Source organism: Labeo rohita, chromosome 1 (assembly GCF_022985175.1).
Source record: "Labeo rohita strain BAU-BD-2019 chromosome 1, IGBB_LRoh.1.0, whole genome shotgun sequence".
Classification (NCBI taxonomy): Eukaryota; Metazoa; Chordata; class Actinopteri; order Cypriniformes; family Cyprinidae; genus Labeo; species Labeo rohita.
In genome coordinates this window covers 38,946,725-38,972,947 of record NC_066869.1, presented here as the reverse complement: position 1 = coordinate 38,972,947, position 26,223 = coordinate 38,946,725, and the positions used below count along the sequence as shown (strand labels likewise).

General features: G+C 35.1%; 1 protein-coding gene across 2 annotated transcripts in view; it reads right to left on the bottom strand.

Moving 5' to 3' along the window:
* The window catches only part of dlc1 (DLC1 Rho GTPase activating protein), a 122,107-nt gene that overhangs the window by 60,879 nt on the left and 35,005 nt on the right, over positions 1-26,223 (bottom strand). For both annotated transcript variants that reach the window (XM_051114003.1, XM_051113993.1), the window contains exon 5: positions 16,353-16,386. In XM_051114003.1, the coding sequence (XP_050969960.1) occupies positions 16,353-16,386 (34 nt within the window). The remainder of the gene's footprint in view (positions 1-16,352; positions 16,387-26,223) is intronic.

The window sequence follows — 26,223 nt, the reverse complement described above, 5'->3', positions numbered from 1 at the left end:
AAACACTAATATATATATATATTATAAAAGTGCGAGCATAAAAGAGAGAAAGATTAGTGACTGAAAGATGAGACCATTCAGACATACGAAAGCATATACGAAATATGCACCTGCTCACCAATAATTCTAGGCCTTCAATCAACAACTTACTAACAGCAGCTAACAAAATGTTGCCAACCTAAAAATCTACTAAGCACACCTAAGCTATAATGTTATTCATCATCAAAGCAGCTTGTTAAGGCAAACATATTTTTCTTGGATGCTGGCTAGCTTGTTTGAGTGTTGTGTTTGCTCAGCACTATAGAGATGGCCTGTACCTCAGCTAAGCCGCTCTGAATGTTCTGTACACAGACACTCCAGCACATGAACATGAACACGAACACATCCTCCAGCTCTTATCACTCTACAATCAACCACAAAACAGAGGAGCCAGTAATGCAGATCATTGTCAAGTATTGACGGCAAAATGCTGCAAAATGTGGATATAACTATGTCTGGATATTCAAGGCTGAAACAGAGAGAATTTTGCTTTGACGGTGGTGGTTTTACATTTCAAAAACTGTCAGTGGCTGTTTGTTGAAACTAGAAGAAAGTGAGTAGAGTACCAGACTGACAATAAAGCTTCAGAACATTATTAGAAACTGAGCTATTTTTGGACAATATAGGTGGTAACTTTTCAGGCAATTTTGTTTATTTATTTATTTTATTTGTTGCACAAAGAATGATGAAAATGTGAACAATATATGTTATCTATACATTTTTTCATGGGGAAAATTTGTTCATAACAATAAACAAACAAACAAATAAATACATAAAAATTATTAATATAAAAATATTATTATAATTATTATTGTTGTTGTTGTTGTTGTTGTTGGTAAAATAAAATAAAATAATAACTTCTAATAAGTTGTACTGGATGTGGATGCAGCATTAGGTTTAACTGCCCACTATTTCCAGGGAAACTAAACTAAACTAAACTAAACTAAACTAAACTAAACTAAACTAATAATAACAACAACAACAACAACAACAACAACAACAACAACAACAACAACAACAACAACAACAATAATAATAATAATAATAATAATAATTAAAAAAAGAATTTTAAAATTTTAATGTAATCAATTTATTGGTTACTTGCCATAAATACATTTAAAGATAAAAACAATATATAATATAAATAAATAAACATAAAAAATAACATGAAATATAAAATATAATAAAATATAATAATATAAAACAGAACAAAATTAATATTTTAAATATAAAATAAATAAATATTTTTAGTTTTCTGGTTAGCTTCCCACTTTTTACAGGGAAAATTTGTAAAAAAAAAAATAAAATAAAATAAAATAAAATAAAATAAAATAAAATAAAATAAAATAAAATAAAATAAAATATAATATAATTAGTATAACACCTGCTCACCAATAATTCTAGACCTTCAATCAGCAACTTACTAATAGCAGCAACTTAATAATACAAAATGTTGCCAACCTAAAATGCTACTTACGACACCTGCTATATATATATATATACATAAAATTTATAGATTTTGTTGCAAGAGAGCAAGCTGTAAAATTAATTTTTAAACTGCATTAGCAGTTGAAAAACACTCTATCTCTCAGTGATTTTGCTTGTGTTACGATGAAGCTGAGATGATCGGTTGCACAGACCTTTCCATGCACAAATAAACCCATATCCATGGACAGGTTGTAAGCCCACACTATTGAATAAACCATTAGACCACACTGCTACTGGTCATGAAAATTTCAGAGTTTGCTGCATCCATGGTGGGTCTCAAGACCATCTCGGAGTTTCTTTTTTGTTGAGATAGCTACAGACCTTTATATATATGTAAAAAAAAAAAAAAAATCCTGCTGATAGTTCACTGTCTGACATATTTAATTCATGAGAAAGTGAAGTGAATGCATTCTAGCAAACTCTTGAGGTAGCACTAAACCTGATCTGATATGCACACATATAAAACCACAAAATCCATCTTTCTCAATCCTTCTTTTGCTCTCACACACAATAAATCACGTATGACTATAAATGACTTCCCGGCACTAATATTCAGACATCTATACAACACCGCAATAATGACAAAGCATTTCCTTCTTCTCTGGAGTTTATAACTGAGTATCAGGTATCACATTCATAATGCATTCTGAGTGACTTTATGGATGTAACAGAGATAACCTAACCTAATTTAAAGGTGCACTGCACCCAAAAAAGGACGCACGTATCCGGCAACTCCTTTAAAATCCCAAAGTCATTCCATTATGCTACTATAATGGAAATTGTTAATGCAAAGATAATTCAAAAAGAGTCATATACGCAATGATTTACACTGTTCCAGTGAAAAGTTTTTGAACAGTAAGATTTTTAATTTTTTAAAGTCTCTTTCACCAATCCTGCATTTATTTGATCCAAAGCACAGCAAAAACAGTAAAATGTTGAAATATTTTTACTATTTAAAATAACTGCTTTTTATATGAATATATTTTAAAATGTAATTTATTCCTGATTTCAAAGCTGAATTTTTAGCATAATTATTCCAGCCACTTGATCCTTCAAAAATCATATCCTGATTTGCTGCTCAAAACACACACACACACATATATATGTATATATTTATATATGTATATATATGTATATATGTATATGTATATATATATATATATATATATATATACATATACATATACATATATATATATATATATATATATTTCCTTTGATTTCTTTGATGAATAGTAAGTTCAGAAAAACATAATTTATCTGAAATAGAAATCTTTTGTAACATTACGTAACGTCTTTATCATCACTTTTGATCAATATAAAGCATCCTTGCTAAATAAAAGTATTAATTTCTATAATTTATTTCTTAAAAAAAAAAAATAAAAAAATAATAAAAAAAAATAATAATAAAATGAATAATAAATTAAAAAAAAAAAATAAAATAAAATAAAATAATAAAAAACATTTTTGAACACTTAAAAATATTAAAATCTTACTGTTCAAAAACTTTTGACTGCTAGTGTACAAAAAGTATCATAACATTACAGAATTTTGGACATAGCATTATAATAAAATACTTGAAAAAATATTTTTTTGGAAATATGCAATAGTGATATCATTCATTCTCTGATGCATTCATGTTTTTAAGTTAAATATCTAAACATTGATACATTTACTTGAGATCCAAAAAGTCAAAAAAAAAAAAAAAAAGTCAAAAAGTCAAAAAGTCAAAAAAAAAAAAAAAAAAAAAAAAAAAAAAAAAAAAAAAAAAAATCAAAATGTGATTTTATGCTTAAAACAAAAACAAATATCTGCCAGTGGGGTCAAAAAAACAATCATGTTTACCCTTTGAAATATATGTATTTTTCTGACCTATTTCTTTCTTGTTTTAAGTATGAACTCACTGAAATTTGTTATATTTTTGAGTTTTTATCAAAAACAAAGTGAGTTTATACTTAAAACAAGAAAAATATCAGACAATGAGGTCAGAAAAATAATTGTGTTTTTCCTTGAGCTTATTTTTTTGGACCCCACTGGTAGATATTTTTGAAGTATGAACTAAATTTTTATATATTTTTCAGAAAACAACACTTAACACCAAGTCATTTTACATCTCAAGCAAACATATCTTGATTTAAGAATGTTTAGATATTTGCACTGGAAAATGCCATTAAAATACAGAGTAAAAATATCATTTTCTGCAGTGTGCGCTCCACCTCTAGCATCAGTATGACATAAAGAGGCCATACACCTTTCTCAGAAACATGTTTTTTATCACTGCCTCCACATTCGCACATCCACACCCACTTCCACATCCACTCGCACACTCACCTGTCAGCCTCTGGTCTCGTGTGTTTCTGTTAAACAGATCCAGAGCCCTGCAGGTGGAGTATCTGATGTGTTCACTCAAAGATCTCCTCTGCAGAAGCAGCAGCCGCATGGACCTTGACATCTTGTCCTGTCCCCGTTCGGTTCTAGATTCTCGTCCTCCTTCACCTTTCTCCCGGGTCTGACGATCTCTACTCAGTCCATTTTCCATGTCCGGTTCTGCGTGCAGTGCTGCAGTGTGCATTAGGGAGTTCCCACTGCAATGCTCTCACATTCAGTCCTGCACTACTCTGTGTGTGTGTGTGTGTGTGTGTGTGTGTGGACTGAGTGCTTTCCGACTCAGGCCTCAGCGCCTCCGCAATGTGAATATTTCAAAAAGCCACATTTGTGTAATTTAAGTGCACTCGCTCGCTCTCTTTGTGTGTCCTTCAAGCTGCTACTTGTCTTCATGTTGTCAGTTTGCATTGGGAACATCTAAGTGGCTGTACTGATGGAGGCAAAACGTACGTCATCTGAATTCATCTTAGCGCATTCATTCATTCTGCTTGAGCAAGCATGTACTCTTACATGAGAGGAAGTCACAAACAATCGCCCTACGCTAAGATTACACACACAACCAAAAGAAGCAGGTGGAACACAAAAACAAGGACCAACCCACACTTATATTTGTTTTCTAGCTTTGAAGTATAAGCTTTGAAAACTAGAGAACAATTTCCTGGATTAAAGCACAATGCATTCATAAATTATATTCTATGCATCACATATTTTCTAAAAATCAGTCCGTAGACCACACACCCACACGCATGTTTTCCTAGCTATCTAAATGGGGACATAGGCATTTTTTTTCATACTGTAATTACATAATAATTACAGAAAAATGCAAGAATGTAGAAATATAATTGCGTTTTAAGAGGAAAAAAAATATTATTATGGAAAAAAAAATGTTCTTTTGTCTGGTTTTGCTAACTTCTGGGTACAATTTAGCTAATTTTAGCAAATCTACATACTTCTGTAAGCTTTAGCTCACTACCAGACTCTAAACTGAAGTTCTTATGTAGGGAAGAGTGGGGACAAATGTAACGCGGGACGAAAGTAGCAAAGCGATTTTCTCAGAGCCCTGACTACATTTGCATTCCAAGCTATGACAGCACATTGAGCACGCAACCCTTGACAAAACTGAGAAATGTATGATTTCGTCATTGTTTCCCGCAGTTAGGTCCGGAAAGCAGTTTTCCAGTACAATAAGTAAATTATGGAAGCGGTAATTTTATCAAATTAGTGTTTCTCATTTAATGTGTCATAGTAATGATCCATCTACAGGTTATTTAGTGCTGTAACACATCCTGAAGTTTGAATTTTCAAAGTTTTTTAGTATAATAGTAAATCGGGTTTAAATGTCAGGAGTTCCTGTTGGTTACTTTTGTCCCCCTACAGTGACAACAAGTGTTTCTTTTGTCCCGCTGCATGCTAATGTGGTGACTTTCTGTGTCTTGCATCATTTATATAACATGTTTAGGTCATATTATAGCAAAAGAATATGCCAAGAATGAGGGTCAGAAAGACAGAAAGAGATGTTTGGGTGCGTTGTTTTTTTTTTTTTTTTTTTTTTTTTTTTTTTTTTTTTTTTTTTTTTTTTTGTTTACATTACACTATTTACACATTTATGAGCATGTAACCTAACCCCTGCCCCCAAACCTAACCATTTGTCAATATAATACACAGGATATAACAGGCAAAAACAACTACAGTCATAATTTATTAAAAAAAAGTATTAATATCCCAAGTCTTCCAATGCAAAACGATTGATTTCTGAAAGGAATAGACGCAATCACTGTCTCTATCCACCTTAAAGCTCAGATCCTGTGTGCAGTCTGTGCACAAATTTAAAAATTGCCACCAGAAGTGCTACATCAGCTTTGGTTGTGAAATGCCATTGCCTCTTGTGTGTCTTGTGACCAATTGCGTCATGCTAAACAAGTACGGGAATATCTTTTTGAATGTGATACATGCAGGAGTGAGAACATCTTCAGCAAACTTTAAGATTTACTCAGTTCTTCGCATAAAGATATTGGAGTACTTGGAATGTAACGTGACTTGTTTGTAATGCATGTATACTGCTTTTTATGGTCAGTTTTTGCAATAAATACCTGTCACTGTACTTTTTTTTTTTGCCTGTTGCATGTTTTATATTGTTCAGAAGTGGTTAGGTTTAGGTGCTCTAAAATATCTATAAATAAATTTAAATAAAATGATTTTGTAAACCATTAAACGTGACACATAATGCAAACAACTGAAAGCAATGGAGGACCCTGCACATCCAAAAGTGATACTAAAAGTGATGCCAAGGGATCCTGACTAAGCTTCAATATGTGATGAGTTAGGAGTGAGAACATGTTGAAATCACTGCATGGAGGCTAAGTATAACTGATATATAGCTTCAATACAGTCAATTTTTCTAAAAAAAGGAGGTGGGAATGTGCTGTGTGTGTGTTGGGGTGTGAAATGACCATTTTTTGAGTATTCAAAGAGAGTTGAATAATTGAAGATAATAGTAGCAACTGTGTGTTTAGAATACTTTGCCAAGAGGATGTAAATTTGGGATTAGTGCTTTTGCATTACCAGTAATGCACCACTGAAGCGAGCAATGAGGGCTAATTGGCCATCTTAGAGATGCACTACAATGGTTGCTTTAAGAATAGCACAGAAAACACACACACTCACACAAACACAGCTGCCAATTTACTTTATGACCTCCGAGGTAAAGCTAGAGGAGATAAGCTTCATTTCTTCCTCTCTTTTCCGCTCAAAGATCCAGACCAAGATTTAATCACTCAAGCCTGAACACAACACCGTGGTGCAAAATAAATAAAAGCACTTCTAAAAGTACTCGTATTGCTGAAATAGAGGTTTAACAGCTGAAAATGAAAGGTAAATAATTAAATAAAACATGTTTTATAAAGTTTGCTGCAAATACAAAAGTTACAAAAGCTTATGATGTCTGTAGGTACAAAATAGAGAGAAATATAGATTTTCTTACAGTAATAATTCAGTCAAAAATGAACATTTGTGGACCTTCAGCAGATCTAAGATGAAGATGAGTTCATCAAAACAGATTTGGAGATTTGGAGAATCTAAAAGATTGCAGTCCATCAGTTAACGTCTTGAAAACAATATTATGTACAGAGGACTCATGTTTTAGCTTGAAGCAACAGTTTAAAATTAAGAATGTCTCAGTGGTGGATTTGTTTCTTACAAACACTTTTTGCTTCACAAAACATTAACTGAATCATGTGGATTACTTGTGGATCATTAGATTATTGTTTGAATTCTCATTCTGGCGGCACCCATTTACTGCAAAGGGCCCATTGGTGAGCAAGTTACACTGCCCTCCAAAAGTTTGGAAACGCCCTAGAAAAGTGGGGTTTTGGACAATATTGGCATGAATCCTTTTCAATTTGTGATAATTGTGAAACTACTAATTTTATTACATAAACAGTTTATACATAGAAAAAACGTAAATTTTCGATTCATCAAAGTATCCACCGTTAGCAGCTATTGCAGCTCTGCATAATCTGGGCCTAAATTCACTGTATTCTAAACTTAATTGGCAATCAACTGTTGAAGCTATTAAGGTGTGCTGACCCAAAAATCTTTTAAGACCCTGGGCCAAGTTTAAACCAGTAACCAGGCATCACAACTGGCAAAGGGGCATGTCTGAGTTTGACATCTATATATTGCCATTATTATGTAATCAAAATAAAAATTATTATTGCTGGTCTTCAATGATAATGTCAAGTTACTTTAATGTATTTGCACCAAAAAATTATAAGAATTTATGCTGATATCGTCCAAAACCACACTTTGCCAGGGGTGTTTCCAAACTTTTGGAGGGCAGTGTATGTGATGCTAAATTTCTCCAAATCTGTTCCCGATGAAGAAACAAACTCATCTACATCTTCGGTGGTCTGAGGGTGAGTAAATTTTTCATCAAATTTTCATTTTTTTGGGTTCTATTAAATTATACTTTTAATTTCCCTGCCATTAACTGGCACTTTAAAGGTTATATTTGGAACCCAATTGTGAGATCTTAAAGTAAACTCCAAAGGGTTCCAAAAGGGTGTTTTTGCTATAGAAGAACCATTTTTTGCTTACCCAAAGAACCTTTCAGTGAACAGTTCCTAAAATAAGAACATTTTAAAGAACATTTTAAAAATGTAAAGAACCTTTTGTGCATTTGAAAGATTCCATGGATGTTGAAGGTTCTTCATAGAACCATTGATGCCAATAAATAACCTTTATTTTTAAGAGTGTATTAAAGTCATGTACAAACCTGACCCTCATATAATTTACAATATAAAAACATAATCTTTTTGGAAATACCAAGATGTCTCCCCATGTGTAATGTTAGAAGTCTGGAAACACTTTGCCCTACTTTGAGTTTTGTACTCCATCACTTACACAAAAAAGCACACATACACGTTTTTGGAATGCATCCAGACTCTTTCATTCATCTCTCCTGAACATTCCATTCTTGGAGTGATTGTATCAATAACATGAAAAGTTCATCGCGTTGTTAGTGAATGAGGAGTCTTTGTTGTCGACTGAGAAGAACAAATGTCTCGCTCTGGCTAGGATAATCAATGTGTCTCTCTTTTACTCTGTCTCACCTAAGACTCTGTTACAAAAAAAATGGATGATGCTATTAAGATGGAGAGAGACATAATAAGTGAAAGAAAGCTGGTGGATCAACATGATATTGTGTAGCAGCCAAAATACTAAGACTGAGCCTGATACTTTCAACTGAGGGATTACCAGGGTTTACACAGTGACCTACAAACACATAACAATGGGGAATGAGTTCAAAAGGTAACATCTATGGAAGCAAAGTATATTAAAATCCCTGCCCAAACACACAGACAAGAAAACAAGCTGACACTACTGTGGTCACATCATAAGACCCCTGTTGGGTCTTGTGCTGTTGAATCATGGGACAGGTCACAGAATGCTCAAGGGCCCACATGTGAGGCTAAAAGTGCTCTTTACAGAAATCTGAGAAGTTGATTTCCTGTTTTACTGCTCATTTTATTAACTCACAACGCACAGTTGACAGTTTCCTGTCCAGTGGGCCTGTATCTTACCACAGTCTGGGAGCGACCCTGGACATCTGCAACGGAACATGGGAATTACCAGTGACATCAGTTAAAGAATCCAAAAGCATCATATCGTTCCCAGTTAGTCAGCGCTACAAAATAATTACCCAGAGGAAATAGAAACATTCCTACTGTGTGTGTTTATTCAACTTTAGGCACCATGTCCAACAATTTTATTTGTGACCCTGGACCACAAAATCAGTCATAAGTCAATTTTTCAAAATTGAGATTTATACATCATCATCATTTTATTTTATTTTATTTTATTTTATTTTTATTTTATTTTATTTTATTTTTTATTTTATTTTTATTTTATTTTATTTTTTATTTTATTTTATATTTTATTTTATTTTTTATTTTATTTTATTTTATTTTATTTTAAAACTAACAGAAAACTAAACCTTTTTGTTGTTGTTATATGAAGGTCATATTTAGATTGGCTTGGAAATATTTTACCTGCCCTTCATCTCTTATTTGCTAATATTAAGTGGCTTGTATGTATTTATTCATTTTTTCCAATTCAGCTGTTCAAGACCCAGATTTTCAATCATAAAATCTATCAGTGGTGTATGTGTGGTTGTGTTCTGAAATGAGGAGGTAAAGTCCTCCATTTTCATTTATTTATTACTCACTAAAACCTCCCACAGATCATGTTTTCGTGCCATTTTAAGTCTTATTTTGATGTAACAAAATGGTTATATCCAAGTGTGTGAGTTGTTTGCTTACTTTTTTAAGTTAATATTTCCTTTAAACGCCATTATATTGTTTATTCAGACGGATTTGCGAATGCGGAACGCGCACAAACACAAGAGGCGGGACTTATCACATGAACCAATCATAGGCAAACATAATCAGCCATATCCAATCATATCGCGATGGAGGAATTACCTCCTCTCACGTGACTTTCCTCCATTCATTTTCAGTCACCGCACACTTTAGGGGGTCTGTTAAACTCATTGGGCTTTCGAGAGACACGCAATCACTGTTTGACAATGTTTCTTTAGTAAAATGAGTGATTATATACTTTTTAATTTTATATTTTGTAATATAAGTGTTGTTTAATATTTGTACATCCAATATTTTGAGGAGGCACTGCCTAAATAGTGAGAGAATGAAAAATGTGTGTTTCTTCTCTAAAAGGCCAAGAAGATCAACCCCAACAGAATGACAGTCTTCTAACAGATGCCTTCCAAACAGAAAACAGCCAAGGAATTGTAAGTGTCTATTCCCCAAAATTTGAACAGCTCAGTCTACTGGTTCTCCAAGAATAGAACAAAGCAGTAAAATAGAAAAGTCTGGGAGTCACAGGACGCAACAGGAAGTGGAGACGTAGAAAAAGCAGCCAATGTTAGCAGTGGAAACAGATTTGGGACAGACTTAAAGTAATGAAGTGGCCAAGAATGTACCCTTGTTCAAACCGTAAGTCTCCTTACCAATAGGTCAAAGCCAATAAAACTGTGTGGGAAATAAAAGGCTAGGAATGAGGAGGGCATTAAGCATGACAGACAAGGCTAAGAACACATTAGCTCTGAAATACAGACTCACATTAATGGCACGATACTATTGCCTCTGGACATGAAGGAGACAAACACGAGATCAGGACAGGATATGTGGAGAGATGAAGGTTGATTTGTGTCAGCTGGGTCATTTCACGTGAAACTTAACCCATCTGGGTATGACCGTCTCAGAAAATTGGCATGGAAATGTAATCTGCGTGGACCGCTGGCTAGATAAGGACACAGTATAAGGTTTTCTGAGGTGATTCAGTGAATTACAGGTTAGAGTATGGAAAAAATCCTCTCATGTTTACTTGAATCTATGGAGTTGTTTACTGCTGGATGCACATTTGTAGTACACCACTACAAACCGTCAGCATCAGACAATAATATATGCAAAAAAGTGAATAGTAGTGTTTTAATTATTTATTGCTTTAATTTTCATTTTAGTAATAGGGTCATGTGCCTTTTAAATTTATATTTATATATATTTATATATATTTATATATATATATATATATATATATATATATATATATATATATATATATATATATATATATATATATATATATATATATATATATATATATTTAACTATTTCTATTTAGCGTTAATTCATTTGGTCAGTTTTAGTACTTTTATTACTTCAGTGTACCCTTTTTTAAGTTTAAGATTTTCATCTAATTTTTATATTTTCTTTCAGCATTTTAAATAGCATAAATACATTTTTAACCATTTAGTTGTACTACAACTAAACACTGGTAAATATGAAAAAGAAAGAAAGAAAGAAATGATTCAAATGCAATTAATTAATAGAATTTATTAGATCAGCAATGTGCTTTTGATGAAAACCCTTCCACAAGACCTTAGACAAATAAAAAGCTTGATTTATTAATGGAGTAGTCCATTAAACTAAACTAAACTAAACTAAAATAAAATAAAACAATTTACATACTGTATTATTATATACATTATTTACATACTGTCATTTTATTTCATGGAAACCAACAACCAGTACAGTCTTCAAAGTTTCTCCTTTTTTCCCCCCAAAGGAATATTGGTTTCAAAATTATTTTTCTCACTTATCTCTATTATAGAGTTTATTAGATCAGCAATGTGCTTCTGATGAAAACCCTCCCACAAGACCTTAGACAAATAACAAGCTTCATTTATTAATGGAGTAGTCCATTAAAATAAAATAAAATAAAATAAAATAAAATAAAATAAAATAAAATAAAATAAAATAAAATAAAATAAAATAAAATAAAACAATAAATATTTGCCATCATTTACATACTGTAATTTCATGGAAAACAACAACCAGGACGGTCTTCAAAGTTTCTCCATTTGTTTTCCACAAAAATATTGGCTTCGAAATATGGCTTTACTTTTCTTTGTCAGGCTACAAGACAACAACTTATCTCTAAAAGTGACTCAACAACTTCCTGTTTCTAAGCATACTTACAACCTCTTGAAATGATGCCACCATAACAATATATCTTAATCACCCAGACTGACAGGAACACAGGTACTGAATCTGTGGTGAGCACTTGATGACTAAAGTGGAATTTCCCAGGGTCCCATCAGGCAATGAAAAAGTCCCAAGCCCATAAATCCAGTAAGTGAGCTATTGATTAAACATGAATGCTTACGGAACATGACGTTAACTGAAACTCTAAAGAAAGTTGCCATGATAGCTTCCTTCGTGTCTACTTGTGCTTTATTCTACGTCCTCTCATCAACAGAGCAGTTCAAATAAAAGGTCAGGCAGTACTATTCCAACTGGATGAATGCCGGGAATTGAGAGCTCTTGATGTTTTCCCCTTTCAATATTAACAGACAAAGCAGAAATGTTGAACTGATGACTCACCATCCTTAAAAGCAATGCATGAAGATCACATTCCTAGACATGAAATTAAAAGTTGTAAAGGTTATAAATGCTCCGCCAAGATTATAGAACCAGCCACTGTGTAAACATATTAGACAGGAAATTTTCAGCAGGCATTATTATATAGTATTTTTTTAAGACAGAACACACAAACTGAAGGACTATTGCAGTTTACAAATAAAAATTTGACTGACAACATTCTATATAACTAATTATACGTGGGAGCACAGATCTGAGGAAGCTGCTTGCAGGAAGTAGCAGGCATGTGTGGTCACAATCCCAGCAGTTCCTCAAGCACTCCATTAAAACTTCACCTCTTTCCTTTCCTCCCCTCTCTTCCCAGAGTCTTTCTTACCAGACTGTACCTGGACTGACCTGGCTCTACCCAGATGGGGCTCGACCCCAGATGCAGGTGAGGGAGAGAGATCAGAAGTGAGCAATAGACCCATTGTTCTGCACCCTGAGCCTGAGCCGTGACAGGGGGAATGAGTGCGATAGGGGCAGGAATGCTCGGGGATGAACGCACATCAAAGAACTACAGGCAAAAGGCCGAGAGGGAGGCGTTCTGCGGACATGATTATAGGTACCGCACTCACTGGAGATAAGAAGGAATGAGAGGTTATTGTTGCGCTTGGTAGACACAGACCTGAGATCAGTTTTGAAGTTTCACACAATAATGACAGATGTTAGTGAGAATGCAGAGGCCTGGTCCCAGATCAGCAAGAAGGGATTTCAATCAAGATAATGTGAGAGAGCGAAGGCTTTGAAAACCGCCTACTGTGTCCTTCATTTCCTCCACTGCCTTTCTATAAGAAACTGTAATGTTTTACATTTTCCTCACAGACTACTGTGATCACCTTCCATCTTTTGGTATAAGAAATATGTATGTGTGCTAACAGCAGTGGTACTATTTGGATGCAAAGAAAACAAAAATAATGAGTTTGCATCGTATTCTCGTAGCTTCATAAAATTACAGGTGAACCACTGATGTCACATGGACTATTTTAATAATGTCCTTACTAACTTTCTGGGCTGTTGCTGTCTATGGAGGTCAGAAAACTCTCAGATTTAATCAAAAATATCTTAATTTGTGTTCTGAAGAACTGAACAATCATTTTTATATGAACTATCCTTTTATCTTTTAACCATCAAAAGCAAACATGGTGTAAAACAATTGTAAGCATGCCGTTCTAGCTTGTTTTTCGATCTTTCAGCTCTTTCATCATGAGTCATGTTTTTCACAGGATTCGTACCCAAGGATTCCTTGTCCTAAGTCCAATTCCAAGCCAGCTGAGCTACCGAGCAAGCTTATAATGTCTGTAAAGCGAAACATATGGAGTTATAATCATAACTGTTCAAAAAAAAGGGTTACAAGCGCTCGCTGTTTTACCACCTCTTGTGTAAATTTCTGTTGGAAACTGCAGCGATATGTACTTATTGGTACGTATTTCGCATCTTGCAAAAAAGTTCCCACAGGTACGTTTTTGTCATGAGATCATGTAGGATAAAATACCCCTCACATGGGGTTTGACATGGCTACATCTTCATGTGAACAAATGTGAGGACCCTAGCCTCCAGCCACATCCATTTGTCTACACTAAAGCAAGGAAAAGTGAAGACCTCAGCAAGAAACTTGAGCACTTAATGCAGCCAAATGCTCCATTCTGGTTCCCCAATACCCCTTACAATGACCCTGAATGCAAACTAACAATGTCAGGCTTTCATGGCCATGGAGCTTGTGTTAGATAACAGTAGCTCTCTCACTCATACACATATGCAAAACACATTTAAAATCACTTGGTCTTTTTCGCTCCTACCAAAACCCTGCTGTGTTTTAGCCTAGTCTAGAAAGAGATAGTACAGTAAGGAATGACGTCTAGATGGGCATCACTTTCCTTGCACAACATAAATACTGTTTGCTCTCTGGTGTTGTGACCCAGAGTCCAAGTCCATAACAAGCCAGAAATTAACCATGAATGCTCTGCATCTTGGGGAAGGGTTTGCGTGATGTAACCAGGCTGTGAACCCCGCATTCCTGGCCTGATACAGAGAGGCTTTGATGTGCTTTGAAACAGGGGACCATTGTGCTGAAATCAGGCCTGCGTTTTATCATCCATCACACACGAGAATACCAAGGCGCAGAGCCGCAGGGGGTCATTACATAACGCAGTAGCCTCCACACAAATCCTGAAGATCTTCGAATTCAGAGCTTGCAACTGATATCATTCAGACCAACATAACCAACAAAGAAAACCTTGGAAAATGTATGATGCAACGCCTTCTCTTTGTCTCCACTGTATACACAGCAAGACTTGGCAAGTACAAAGATGATGGAGGCAGACGCGCATGCTGAGTCTACTAGCTCCTGTTGCTTTCTGGTGTGGATTCCAGGGAGACACAGAGGTCAAACTGAAATGATGTCCTATGGTTCGGCTGGTGTCTGCTCAACTTGAATGCAAAACGGACGTGACCAAAAGTTTTCCAGAGAACACTTTATCTGATGACATTTATGACCCTGGACCACAACACCAGTCGTAAGTAGCATGGGTACATTTATAACAATATCCAACAATACACTGTATGGGTCAAAATTATCGATTTTTCTTTTATGCCAAAAATCATTAGGGTATTAAGTGAAGATATTTTGTAAATTTCCTTCTGTAAATACATCAAAACTTTATTTTTTATTAGTAATATGCATTGCTAAGAACTTCATTTGGACAACTTTAAAGGCAATTTTCTCAATATTTAGATTTTTTTTCACCCTCAGATTCCAGATTTTGAAATAGTCGTATCGCTGCCAAATATTGTCCCAACAAACCATACATTGATGGAAAGCTTATTTATCCAGCTTTCAGATGATGTATGAATCTTAGTTTCAAAACACTGACCCCTATGACTGGTTTTATGGTCTAGGGTCACATTTAATAATTTGGTGCCCAAAAATATAATATAAAATGCACCTTCCGATCTACATAAATGCGTCTATGTTTGCGCAAATCATTCGTGATCCAGCTTCACCTACAGCAGAAGTGAGTATAAGGGGTTTATTGTGAATCTCTGCAATCACCTGTCCTAATAACCATATACATACATACATACATACAGTGCACAAACATATATTAACACAAACTTTTATTTTGGATGTGATTAATCATGATTACTCAATTTGACAGCACTAATCTTTTTTAAAATGAACTGATTTTGACTTTATATATTTTAGAACTTTCAGCACTTTTGTTTTAGGACTTTGAAAACAGTTTAACATTTTTTTTTTTACAGTTTAACATGATTAACATTTTACACAGTGAACGTTTCAACATTAGACTAGGATGTTGGGTGAAATGCATAGCAGCTTTGACTTTCAGTAAACAAAAACCAAACAACAAATGACAAAAAGGCCAACGGTACAAGATAGTTAATATATAGAAGTCAGCATACATCAAAAGACCACATGAGTAGCATTGAATGGCAAATAGCTATTTGTTAAATGCTAGCATGCAACGTTTGTCTTTAGCCTGAGGGTCAGACCGACATCAGGGTAAATGCTTTTGCTATGACCCAACAAAGCATCTCTTTCAGCCAGCAAATGGTCATGGATCCATAAGGGAATGAAGAAGTTTGTTCTAGATATATATCACTCTAGTAATAATCTTCAATTTCCAGCCACATCTACAGCTCTGTTCTGATATCAGGCAGCTCATCGTCTGACTGAATAACATCTGCTAGTGTTTAAGACAGATCCAGTGCCACCAGTTAACATACTTAGGCGGGAAAGTAAGGTTGTATGTATAACCTAAATACTATAATAAAATGGTGAGAACCCAATAATGAAAACATTAAATAAATACTAATGTGTAAACAGCCACATGTAATATTATCATATCACATCAGACTTTTCCATCGCTTATATCGCTTACTGTAGGTTATGATAAAAATCATGAGGTCATGTGAACTTACCTGCTCTGTCTTTCTCAGAAAATACAGCAGAGGTCTGAAAGAAAGAAATAAAGCAAAATTAATATTTTGAAAATGACAAGGACATACAATAGGATTTAAAAAAAAAAACATGTAAAATCCCTAAAATACATTTTAACACGTCTGAAGGTCAGGTTATATTTGAAATTCCTGAAATGGAATTTCGATAACACTTTATGAGTTCATATTTGCTTTTCATCCAGGGAGTACCAATAAAATAGTTCAGTTACACAATGTAATGCCATAAACACAGTTTACATTTCAAACCAAGTCAGTATAAACTAGCCTACCACCTGTCCCTGTGAGTAAAACACTGTGTGTGTTTGTGTATGTGTGTTCATGCCTACCAAGTGCAGCTGGCCAAGAAATAAGGCCATTTGTGTAGCCTCTGCAACCTTGAAAACACCCTCCTCCTTATGAACAAAATATCCCACCACACACACACACACAGGCATCCATACATCCATGCTTACGTACTCTCTAAAACATCTATCGTCATCTGAATGAGTGTGATTATCCATAATTTCTTAGATCATGTGTGTATTTACTGATAATGCTGCTAAAGGTTTTTCAACAAGGAGGAGGGTACGAGACAAAAAGCACCGTGCCACATATTTTTACCATGTCGGCATGTCTCAGTGGAAAACACACAAATGAAAAACACCAAAAAAAAAAAAAAAAAAAAAAAAAAAAAAAGTGTGTGTAAGTGATTATTTTAGCCACAGCATTGTGACTGGAAAAATGATTAATGCTTTTGCTTGGCAAACGAATTAATATGGTTTCCGAATTTAGCACAATTGTGGATTTGGTTAAAGACCTTTGTAAAGACTTCCTGTGTTGAAACAGGAAGTTTTGGCGGGACACACTGAAGGGCTTTTCCTAAACTTGTTAGTTATGTCACACTAATGAACCATGATTTCCTACATGCAAGTCAGTTGAAGGAAGTTGCAGTTATTGTTGAGAATATTTGATTGGACAAAATTAGCATAATGCAGGATGAGTCATCAACATTTTCAGTGTTTTTCCTGTAAAAGATAGACTGTAAATTTTAAATGTGTAGCTGTGTAGCCGTTATATTAAAAATGCTGTTTTGTACAGTGTTGTTATTGCTACTTAAACTATTAGTATTTTTTTACTTAAAAAGGCTAAATTAAATTTATAAAACGGAAAGTTCCGGTCCTTGATTCTGATTGGTTGAACTGCATTCAAAGCTTGGCAACCGCTTTGTTGCAACCACAACTGTTTCTGAGAAACTACATTGTTTGGTGGACGAACATTGTTTTTATTTATATCATTACACTTTATTTGATCTGTTTTATTTTGTGAAATCTTCTACGTATATGGAATAACCGTTTTATAAAACCAATAAGCCCTGTGAAGCCGTGGTTTACAGTGAATTTATAACAGTTATAAATTCACTGTAAACCACAGCTCTTTGGGGATTATTGCTTTAATAAATTATTTGAAAAACTAAAAAAACAAAACAAAATTGCATTGAAAAACATTGAAAGTTTAAGTTAAAATACTAAAACAATTAAAACTAAAACTGAAATTGAAACAAATTGAAATTGAAAACAAAAACACTTAACTTAAAATCACTTAAACTAAAATTAAAACCAAAACTAAAAATATCAATATAAAAGCTCGCTCAAAGCTATATATTATATTAGCATATAACATGTATTAATATAACACTGGTTTGTCTGTATAGATGACCTCAAAACTAAAATAAACTGACAAAAAAAAACATGAAACTCTAAGTTTAATTTAACAGGGCCTCTGACTCTCTTTCCCGAAACAGAGCAATGGCTATTAATATCTGTTCCTTTGTTAGTTGTTCATTATTGTTCATCATTCGCTTCTGTTGACTTTTTTTAGTCAGGCTGAACAGGAATTTCTGTGGTTCCGAAGGAATGTCGGGGTCTTCGTCTCCGGGTGACCTTCATCCACAGAACTCCTGCTCTGTCCACTGATCTTTGACCTTGTGTAATCCCGAAATCCCTGGAACAGATCATACTGACAGAAACACCTTCATCATCTGCCTCGAAAAAACGATGCATCCTGTTATATGAAGAATGTGGCTTTCTCTTCAAAACATCAGAGCATATTCTTCTTCTTTATCTACCTTTATCTTCCACGTTTTTTCATGTTCTGTCTCTCTCCCCAATTCCTTTATTGCCCTCTGTTATCACACTCTTTTATTTTATCTACCCCGTTCTTTGTTTCCACATTCTTCCGCTTTTGTTAACGTACCCTCATCCCCACGTCCGCCCACCCTTCTAACATAAAGCCAGATGCATGCTGGGAATTATCTTCATGTATGTAAGGGGTACGAGTGGCTTATCTAAGATTTGTGCATGTGTGTTTAGCAAGATAACTGCATGATTGTGATCTTAATGGACACAGCGTACCAGACAATACTTTTTATGTTAGTATTGAAAATGTCGCCAATATTCTCATAGCATTCGTGTGCTTCAGAGTACAGAGATACGAAAACATTCTGAAAGGATTTTTGGCGTGAATGACCAGAAAATGTTGAAAGGTGACGTGTGTAAGTTAAGTGTAAGTTAAGTAGAGGCACTAAATGGAATTGCAAAAAAAAAAAAAAAAAAAAAAATCAGTAAAACGTGCGAAAAACTGTGAAAATGTGAGCCTAAAATTTTCCCTCTCGTGTCCTCAAAAGGAAATGCCCCTGACAGAACATACTTTTTCACCTTTAACATCACTAATTTCTGAAATGCTCTGGTTAGACTGAAGACTTTTCTCTCCATAAAATATATTCTACCCAAAAAGCACTATTTCTCCATAGCTGACGACAAATCCACCCATTGCATTCCTTTCCTTGTTGATGTTGCTGCCACTGATGTCTGGATAAAGCATTGTCTTGCACCAAATCTGTCTAGGGAACACACACACTGACACCAATACACACATAGGGTTACACAGACATACCTAAACACGGTTTATCTTAAATCTCTCTCTCTCACACACACACACACACACACACACACACACAGTAAAACATAAATAGACTACATAATCAGTAAAAAAAATCTATAAAAACTCCCCAACAACATTGATGGTTCTCAGATTTACAGCTAAATAATGACCTTAGCGGTGTTAGCTAACGGCAAAAAAGCCCCACGCTGGCACAAGCTATCAACGGTAAATCACCCACAAACATTCATTCATACATACACATGCATGCCAACACCAACAAGACTGTAAAGTATTGCGCAAAATATACCTCAACATGCATTAAAACGTCCACAACCCGCCAACTCAGGTTTCGTAACCATAATGTGAAATTAGAAGTCTGCAAATACTATGAAACATGATGCAGTAGAGCGTTAGCCGTATTATCATAGCGTGACTGTGACCACCACAGTAACACATTCTACATTCCTCAATGTGTAGGCCTGTTGTTTTCTCAAATTCATAGAAACAACTCAAGGCCACCGACAGTGAAATACTATTAATACTTTGGAGAGCTTCTGGCATACTCAGAATAACTATATTTGAGTCAAAGCACTGTTATCACGTGCTATCCCAAACACACCACCCACCACCCTCATATGAGTGGGAAGGGGGGTAAAATGAGTTGAGAATACAAAAGAATACGAGATAGAGAGGAAGCAGGGAATGAGGTGGCAGAAAAATAGGGCAATGAGATCAAATAACAAAGAAAAGCACAACAGGCAAGTATCACTATTACTATTACCCATACTGGTGGTCCAGGGTTTACTGAAATTATTAATTGCTATATAAAAAAAAATGAGCTGAAAGAAATTAAAATCATATCATTGCAATTACATTGTTACTTTTATTTTATATTCATAAAAAATATATAATATATGTGCCATAAAATATTAATTTGCATTTACTTTAATAATACCCCAATTTGTGTCCCCTGTTGAGAAATGTAATATTACTTTTATAAGTGATTGAACAAATTATTTTTCTCAGCAAGACAAAATTTCCCATAGATTTACACTGAAAAAGTGACTCAAGCCATTAAAGCAAGCAGCCAGCTAGCAGTAAGCAACCAGCGAACAACCATGTAGCAACTATATTACATTCATAAGTGACAGGACAAATGAATTTTTGTCTGCAAGACAAAAAAACCCCAAAGATTTACATTGAAGAAGAAACTCTAGCAGCCAGCTAGCTGTAAGCAACCAGCAAACAACCACCTAGCAAGACAAAAATTCCCATTCGTTTACACTGAAAAAAACTTGAGCCAGCTAGCAGTAAGCAACCAGTGAACAACCACCTAGCAAGTGTACTATTACTTTCATAAGTAATTAAACAAATCATTTTAGTTTGCAAGACGAAAGTTCCCATACATTTACATTGAAAAAAACTAGAAACCAGCCAAGCAATCAGCAAACAGCCACCTAGCAAGTGTACTATTACTTTCATAAGTGATTGAACAAATAATTTTTGTCTGCAAGATAAAATTTTCCATAGATTTACACTGAAAAAGCAACTCAAGCCATTAAAGCAAGCAGCCAGCTACATTCATAAGTGATAGGACAAATGATTTTTTTGTCTGCAAGACAAAAATTCCCAAAGATTGACATTGAAGAAGACACTCTAGCCATTTCAAAGCAGCCAGCTAGCAGTAAGCAACCAGTGAACATCCACCTAGCAGGTCTACTATTACTTTCATAAGTAATTAAACAAATCATTTTAGTTTGCAAGATGAAAGTTCCCATACATTTACATTGAAAATAAAAATAAAAATAAAATAAATAAATAGAAAGCAGCCAGCTAGAAGTAAGCAATCAGCAAACAGCCACCTAGCAAGTGTACTATTACTTTCATAAGTGATTGAACAAATAATTTTTGTCTGCAAGTCAAAATTTCCAATAGATTTAAACTGTTAAAGCGACTCAAGCCATTAAAGCAAGCAGCCAGCTAGCAGTAAGCAACCAGCAAACAACCATCTAGCAAGTATACTATTACATTCATAAGTGATGGGACAAATGATTTTTTGTCTGCAAGACAAAAATTCCCAAAGATTTACATTGAAGACACTCTAGCCATTTCTAAAGCAGCCAGCTAAATGTAAGCAAACAGCCACCTAGCAAGAAGAAAATTCCCATTGATTTACACTGAAAAAAACTTGAGCCAGCTAGCAGTTAGCAACCTTGAACAACCACCTAGCAAGTGTACTATTACTTTCATAACTGAACAAATTATTTCGTCTGCAAGACGAAAACTCCCATAGATTTACATTGAAAAACTTGAGCCAGCTAACAGTAAGCAACCAGTGAACAACCACCTAGCAAGTGTACTATTTAATTTCATAAGTAATTAAACAAAAAAATTTGTTTGCAAGACAAAAATTCCCATAGATTTACATTGAAAAAAAGCTTGAGCCATTTCTAAAGGTAGCAGCCAGCTAGAAGTAAGCAACCAGCAAATAACCACTTATCAAGCGTACTATTACTTTCATAAGTAATTAACCAAATGGATTTTGACTGCAAGACGAAAATTCCCATTGATTTACATTAAAGAAGAAACTCAAGCCACTTTTTAAAGAAGCAACACCACAACAACCATCCACAACACCCCAGCATCATTGCATAAACAAAACTTGAACCAGTGGATAAGATTTCAGGTCTTAAAATTGGGTGTGGAAGAAATTGTTTATAATGTAGTAATTCTACAGGGTCCATCACACTTGTCTGGCAACAATGGACCACCCAAGCGCATGTCATATGTTGCATTTCAGTCATGAGAGTAAGAGTTTTTGTATGTGTGTGTAAGTATGCAATCGTGTGTGCAAGTGTGTGTCCCCAGTCGTTATGGGGCAGGATTGGGTCACATTTTTTGGCCTGTAAGGTCACTGGGCACAGGTTGTCACGGCATTAGGGATCAGAGGTCGTATCAGGTGTCCAACAGAAAAAACAACGGGGTAGAGCACTCAAGTATTCATTTACTCTGTGTGTGTGTGTGAGAGAGAGAGAGAGAGACAGAAATGGGATAAACACCAAGCAGTTAAACACATTTAACCAGTTGGCAGGCTAGAATTACATAGATATACACTGAAAGTAAGCATTCACTCTTTAAATTAAAACCCCAACAGACAATGTTGTACTCACAAAAACAGGCAACAGTATTACAATTAAACCAAACTACAGTTCTATCATGACAACTCTAGGAAGATTTTAGCATGGTAATGGATATGATCATATGCATTTGGTGTTGGCACAATAAATCTACTACGCTGCTGAATTGCTGCTGCCAATACATACGCTGATATGGTGCTGTGAGCATTTAAGACATAGTGCTGCTGGACAAATAGCATATATAATAACCCACAGCAGATCTATACAGGTGGTACTGGGGAAGGTGGAGGGTTTCAGAGTAACTCTGAATGTGCACTGCAAAATGCTATAGTGGATGTTAACCAGCAATTTAAATGTAAAGCAGCAATCTTATTGGCTGTGTATGCAACATTAACATCAGCTTGTGCCAAGTAGTTTAACGCTGGGAATATCATCAGTTTGCATTAACGACCATTTAAAGTTAAAATCAAGTGCTTTACATGTGCTTTTGTATGTTGAGTACATCAAAATAAATGTACTTCTTTAAATCACCTTGAATGAAAACATAATGATTTAAAATATTTTAAAAATTAAACTTTTAATTGTAATAATTTTACATTATTAAATAATGAATGTTTAAAACATTAAAAAAACAAACAAAAACAAAACAAAAAAAAAAACATGAATGTTAAACAGTATTAAAAAAAATGCCTTCACACATCTTCACACAACTGGAAAGTGTTTGGTAAAATCTGGGTCTGGAAAATTTATTGTTGTTTTGTTGTTTTTTGAACTGTAATTTGTGGTGGTTTTTTTACAGCTTTACTCATATTTGGTGTTAGGACTTACTTAAAACCAGTAACCCTAAGTTTTAAATTTTGGCATGTAAGTCACCACACACTGGTTGCACTACAGACATTGTGTGGCTTTTAGAGCAGTGAGCTATTGTTTTTCTAAGTAATCAGACTGCAAATGGCAGCAATGCAAATTAGAAGGAATATAATAGCTTCACACTTGGGCTCTTTTGACTTTTCTCACCCCAGCAATTCTCCAGTACCACCCGCAACAGCCTAGCAAGCACACAGCAAAATGCTAAATAACATCTTAGCAACTTATGAACACTTTAGAACCTTAGCCTAGCTTCTAATATGCATAAGAACCACCACGAACAGCATAGCAACACCGTGACAGCTACCCACAATACCCTAATATCTAATTCCACATTGTTACACTGTCTATAAGATTCTGCTTATAAAATGACTGAAGTTCTGAATAAAAGCTAATAAGATGTAGTAAGTTGAGCAGGTTGAAGTGCAGAGTTTACCAGCCCCCTAGTCTGGTTAAGAATGTGCAGCTGGTAGGGGTCAGACTGGCCCACCCAAATTCTGAGTGGGTAAGGTGTGTGCGTGTGTGTATGTGTGTCACACACTCACACATAAATGTAATGATAAGGATTCTTATATCAATGCACATACACACAAACCAAGTTCTTTTTGCCTTGGGTCTCAGAAGGGACCTTATTTAGTCTGTTTATTTTGAACATATATACATGCCGTTTGTAGAGTGTGTAGACACACAGATGCTATCTATACCCCCCCCAAAACCTCAAACTTTTTCCATAACTAATGAAGACATTCCTGCACGTGCACTGAGAAACGTGGGAAAAAAACGACCCCTCTTTTTTTTTTTTTTTTTTGTTTTGTAGTGAGAACACCCCCTTCTTTACCCCATAATAACTTCCATATGTTTTATGTGAACCCTTTTGGCAGGAAGTGATGTAAATTGTCCCTCAGGGCATGTTACATGGCATAAACTGTATCTCTGACTCAGTGATCACTGTTGATGTTACACGCTCCAATCCAAGCTAAAAACAGTCAGCTGCATATGGAAACGATCGTGTCGTTTTAATTAGAATTTGGATATACAAACTCCGAAATCCAATACAACTGTTTAATCCACTCAACCACAAGTGTCTTTCGAAGAATATTCTGATGCTTGCCATTTTGTGAAATCAAACAATTTTCTTATCATGCTACTGTAAAAACATATATCTATCTTTTCCGCACGTGGTATGATCTGAACAATATGATGACTAGGCACCCAAAGGAAGTAAAAGTACATCAGTGGACAGGATAAACAATTACACTGTGTACCAATTCTACTTATGAAGGACATAACGAGGACAATGACTGATCCCCAGCTAATAGTATTTTAAAGAGTTTTGTCGTCCCATAGTTACTCAATTGGGATTTTCAAAGCACTATTATCTGTAGGTTTGGAACAGTTTGTACACTCTTAAAAATAAAGGTTCCAAAAGGGGGGTTTTGAAGTGGTGCCATAGAAGAACCATTTTAAAATCCTTTCATGGAACACTTCTTAAACGAACCATTAACCTTTTGTGCAGTGGAAAGGTTCCATGGATGTTTATGGTTCTTCAGGGATATATACCAAATTAGAATCGATTGGAATGGGGCAATTTCAAGTCTCTGTGAATTAAAAGTTTATTTTCATTCCCTATAGGCTAGAAAGGCTGATAGCTGAATACAAGATTAGGAACTACATCTCATTTCTGTAGAGCATCGTATTCTTAGGGTGAAGATTGTTCCCTCCAAATGTCACTAACCTCACAATAGCTGGTATTTTCCCCTTTTTCCGGCACTAATTGACTCTGTGGATTAGAGAAAGAGAGTCAGGATGCTAATCCCTGTAATCCAGTATAATCCAGGCTCCAATAACAATGGAAGATGCTGAATTAAGCAGACGGCACTTTGGGAAAACAAGAAATGAGGCTAACCTATCGAGCAGGATTAGGGTGCCATGCAGAGGCACACGAGGAGGGCGGTAATTACCCTGCTGGGCACTGTGGTCTGAGACAGAGACGCAAAAGCAAAACCAATGCTGCCTGAATGCTAATAAAAATCAAAGATGATGGAGAATTTATACATCTTTCCTTCTTTGACTCAAATAAGCCTCACAAACTGTGCTCAGAAATGCCAAGATACTAAGTCTACAATCAAAAGTCAGGAATTATGTTAGGCACTCAAAGTCTTCACGCAAAAATGAAAATTCTGTCATTATTTACTCACCCTCAGGTTGTTCCAAACCTGCAAGACCTTCGTTCATCTTTGGAACACATAGACGGTAACACAACAGACACGTTCAAGGCCCAGAAAGGTAGTAAAGACATCAATAAAATCCATGTGACATCTGTGGTTCAACCTTAATTTTATGAAGCTATGAGGATATGTTTTGTGTGCAAAGAAAACAAAAATAACTTTACTCAACATGTTCTTCTCTTGTGTCAGTCTTTTGTGCGCATTCACGACAATACCACAAAAGCTCTCGGATTTCATCAAAAAAATCTTGATTTGTCTTCCAAAGACGAAAACAAAAAGGTTTTAGGGGCCATTCACACAGAACGCGTTTTTCCATTCCAATGCGCTTTGTTTCCATTGTTTTTCTATGGAAACACGCTTGACGGACATGCATGACCGGTATGCTCGTGTCTTCTTTTGCAGCACCTCGCACATGATTGCGGTGTTTTTAAGACGCTGTGTCAAGTTAAAAAAAAAAAAACAAAAAAAACAAAATCAACTTTTACATACAGCGCCGCTCATCAATGTCAGATCCAAAGCAGTTGACCAATCAGAAGAACTCGGGGGCAGGGCAAGCATTGCAAGCATCTGTTTACAGTAGCAAGTCGGCATGACAACTGTTTTATTTGACCCCGGATACTCTGAATTATATAACATTTCTTCAAGCGATTATGACAACTTGTTCCTTAAAAAAGGAATTTG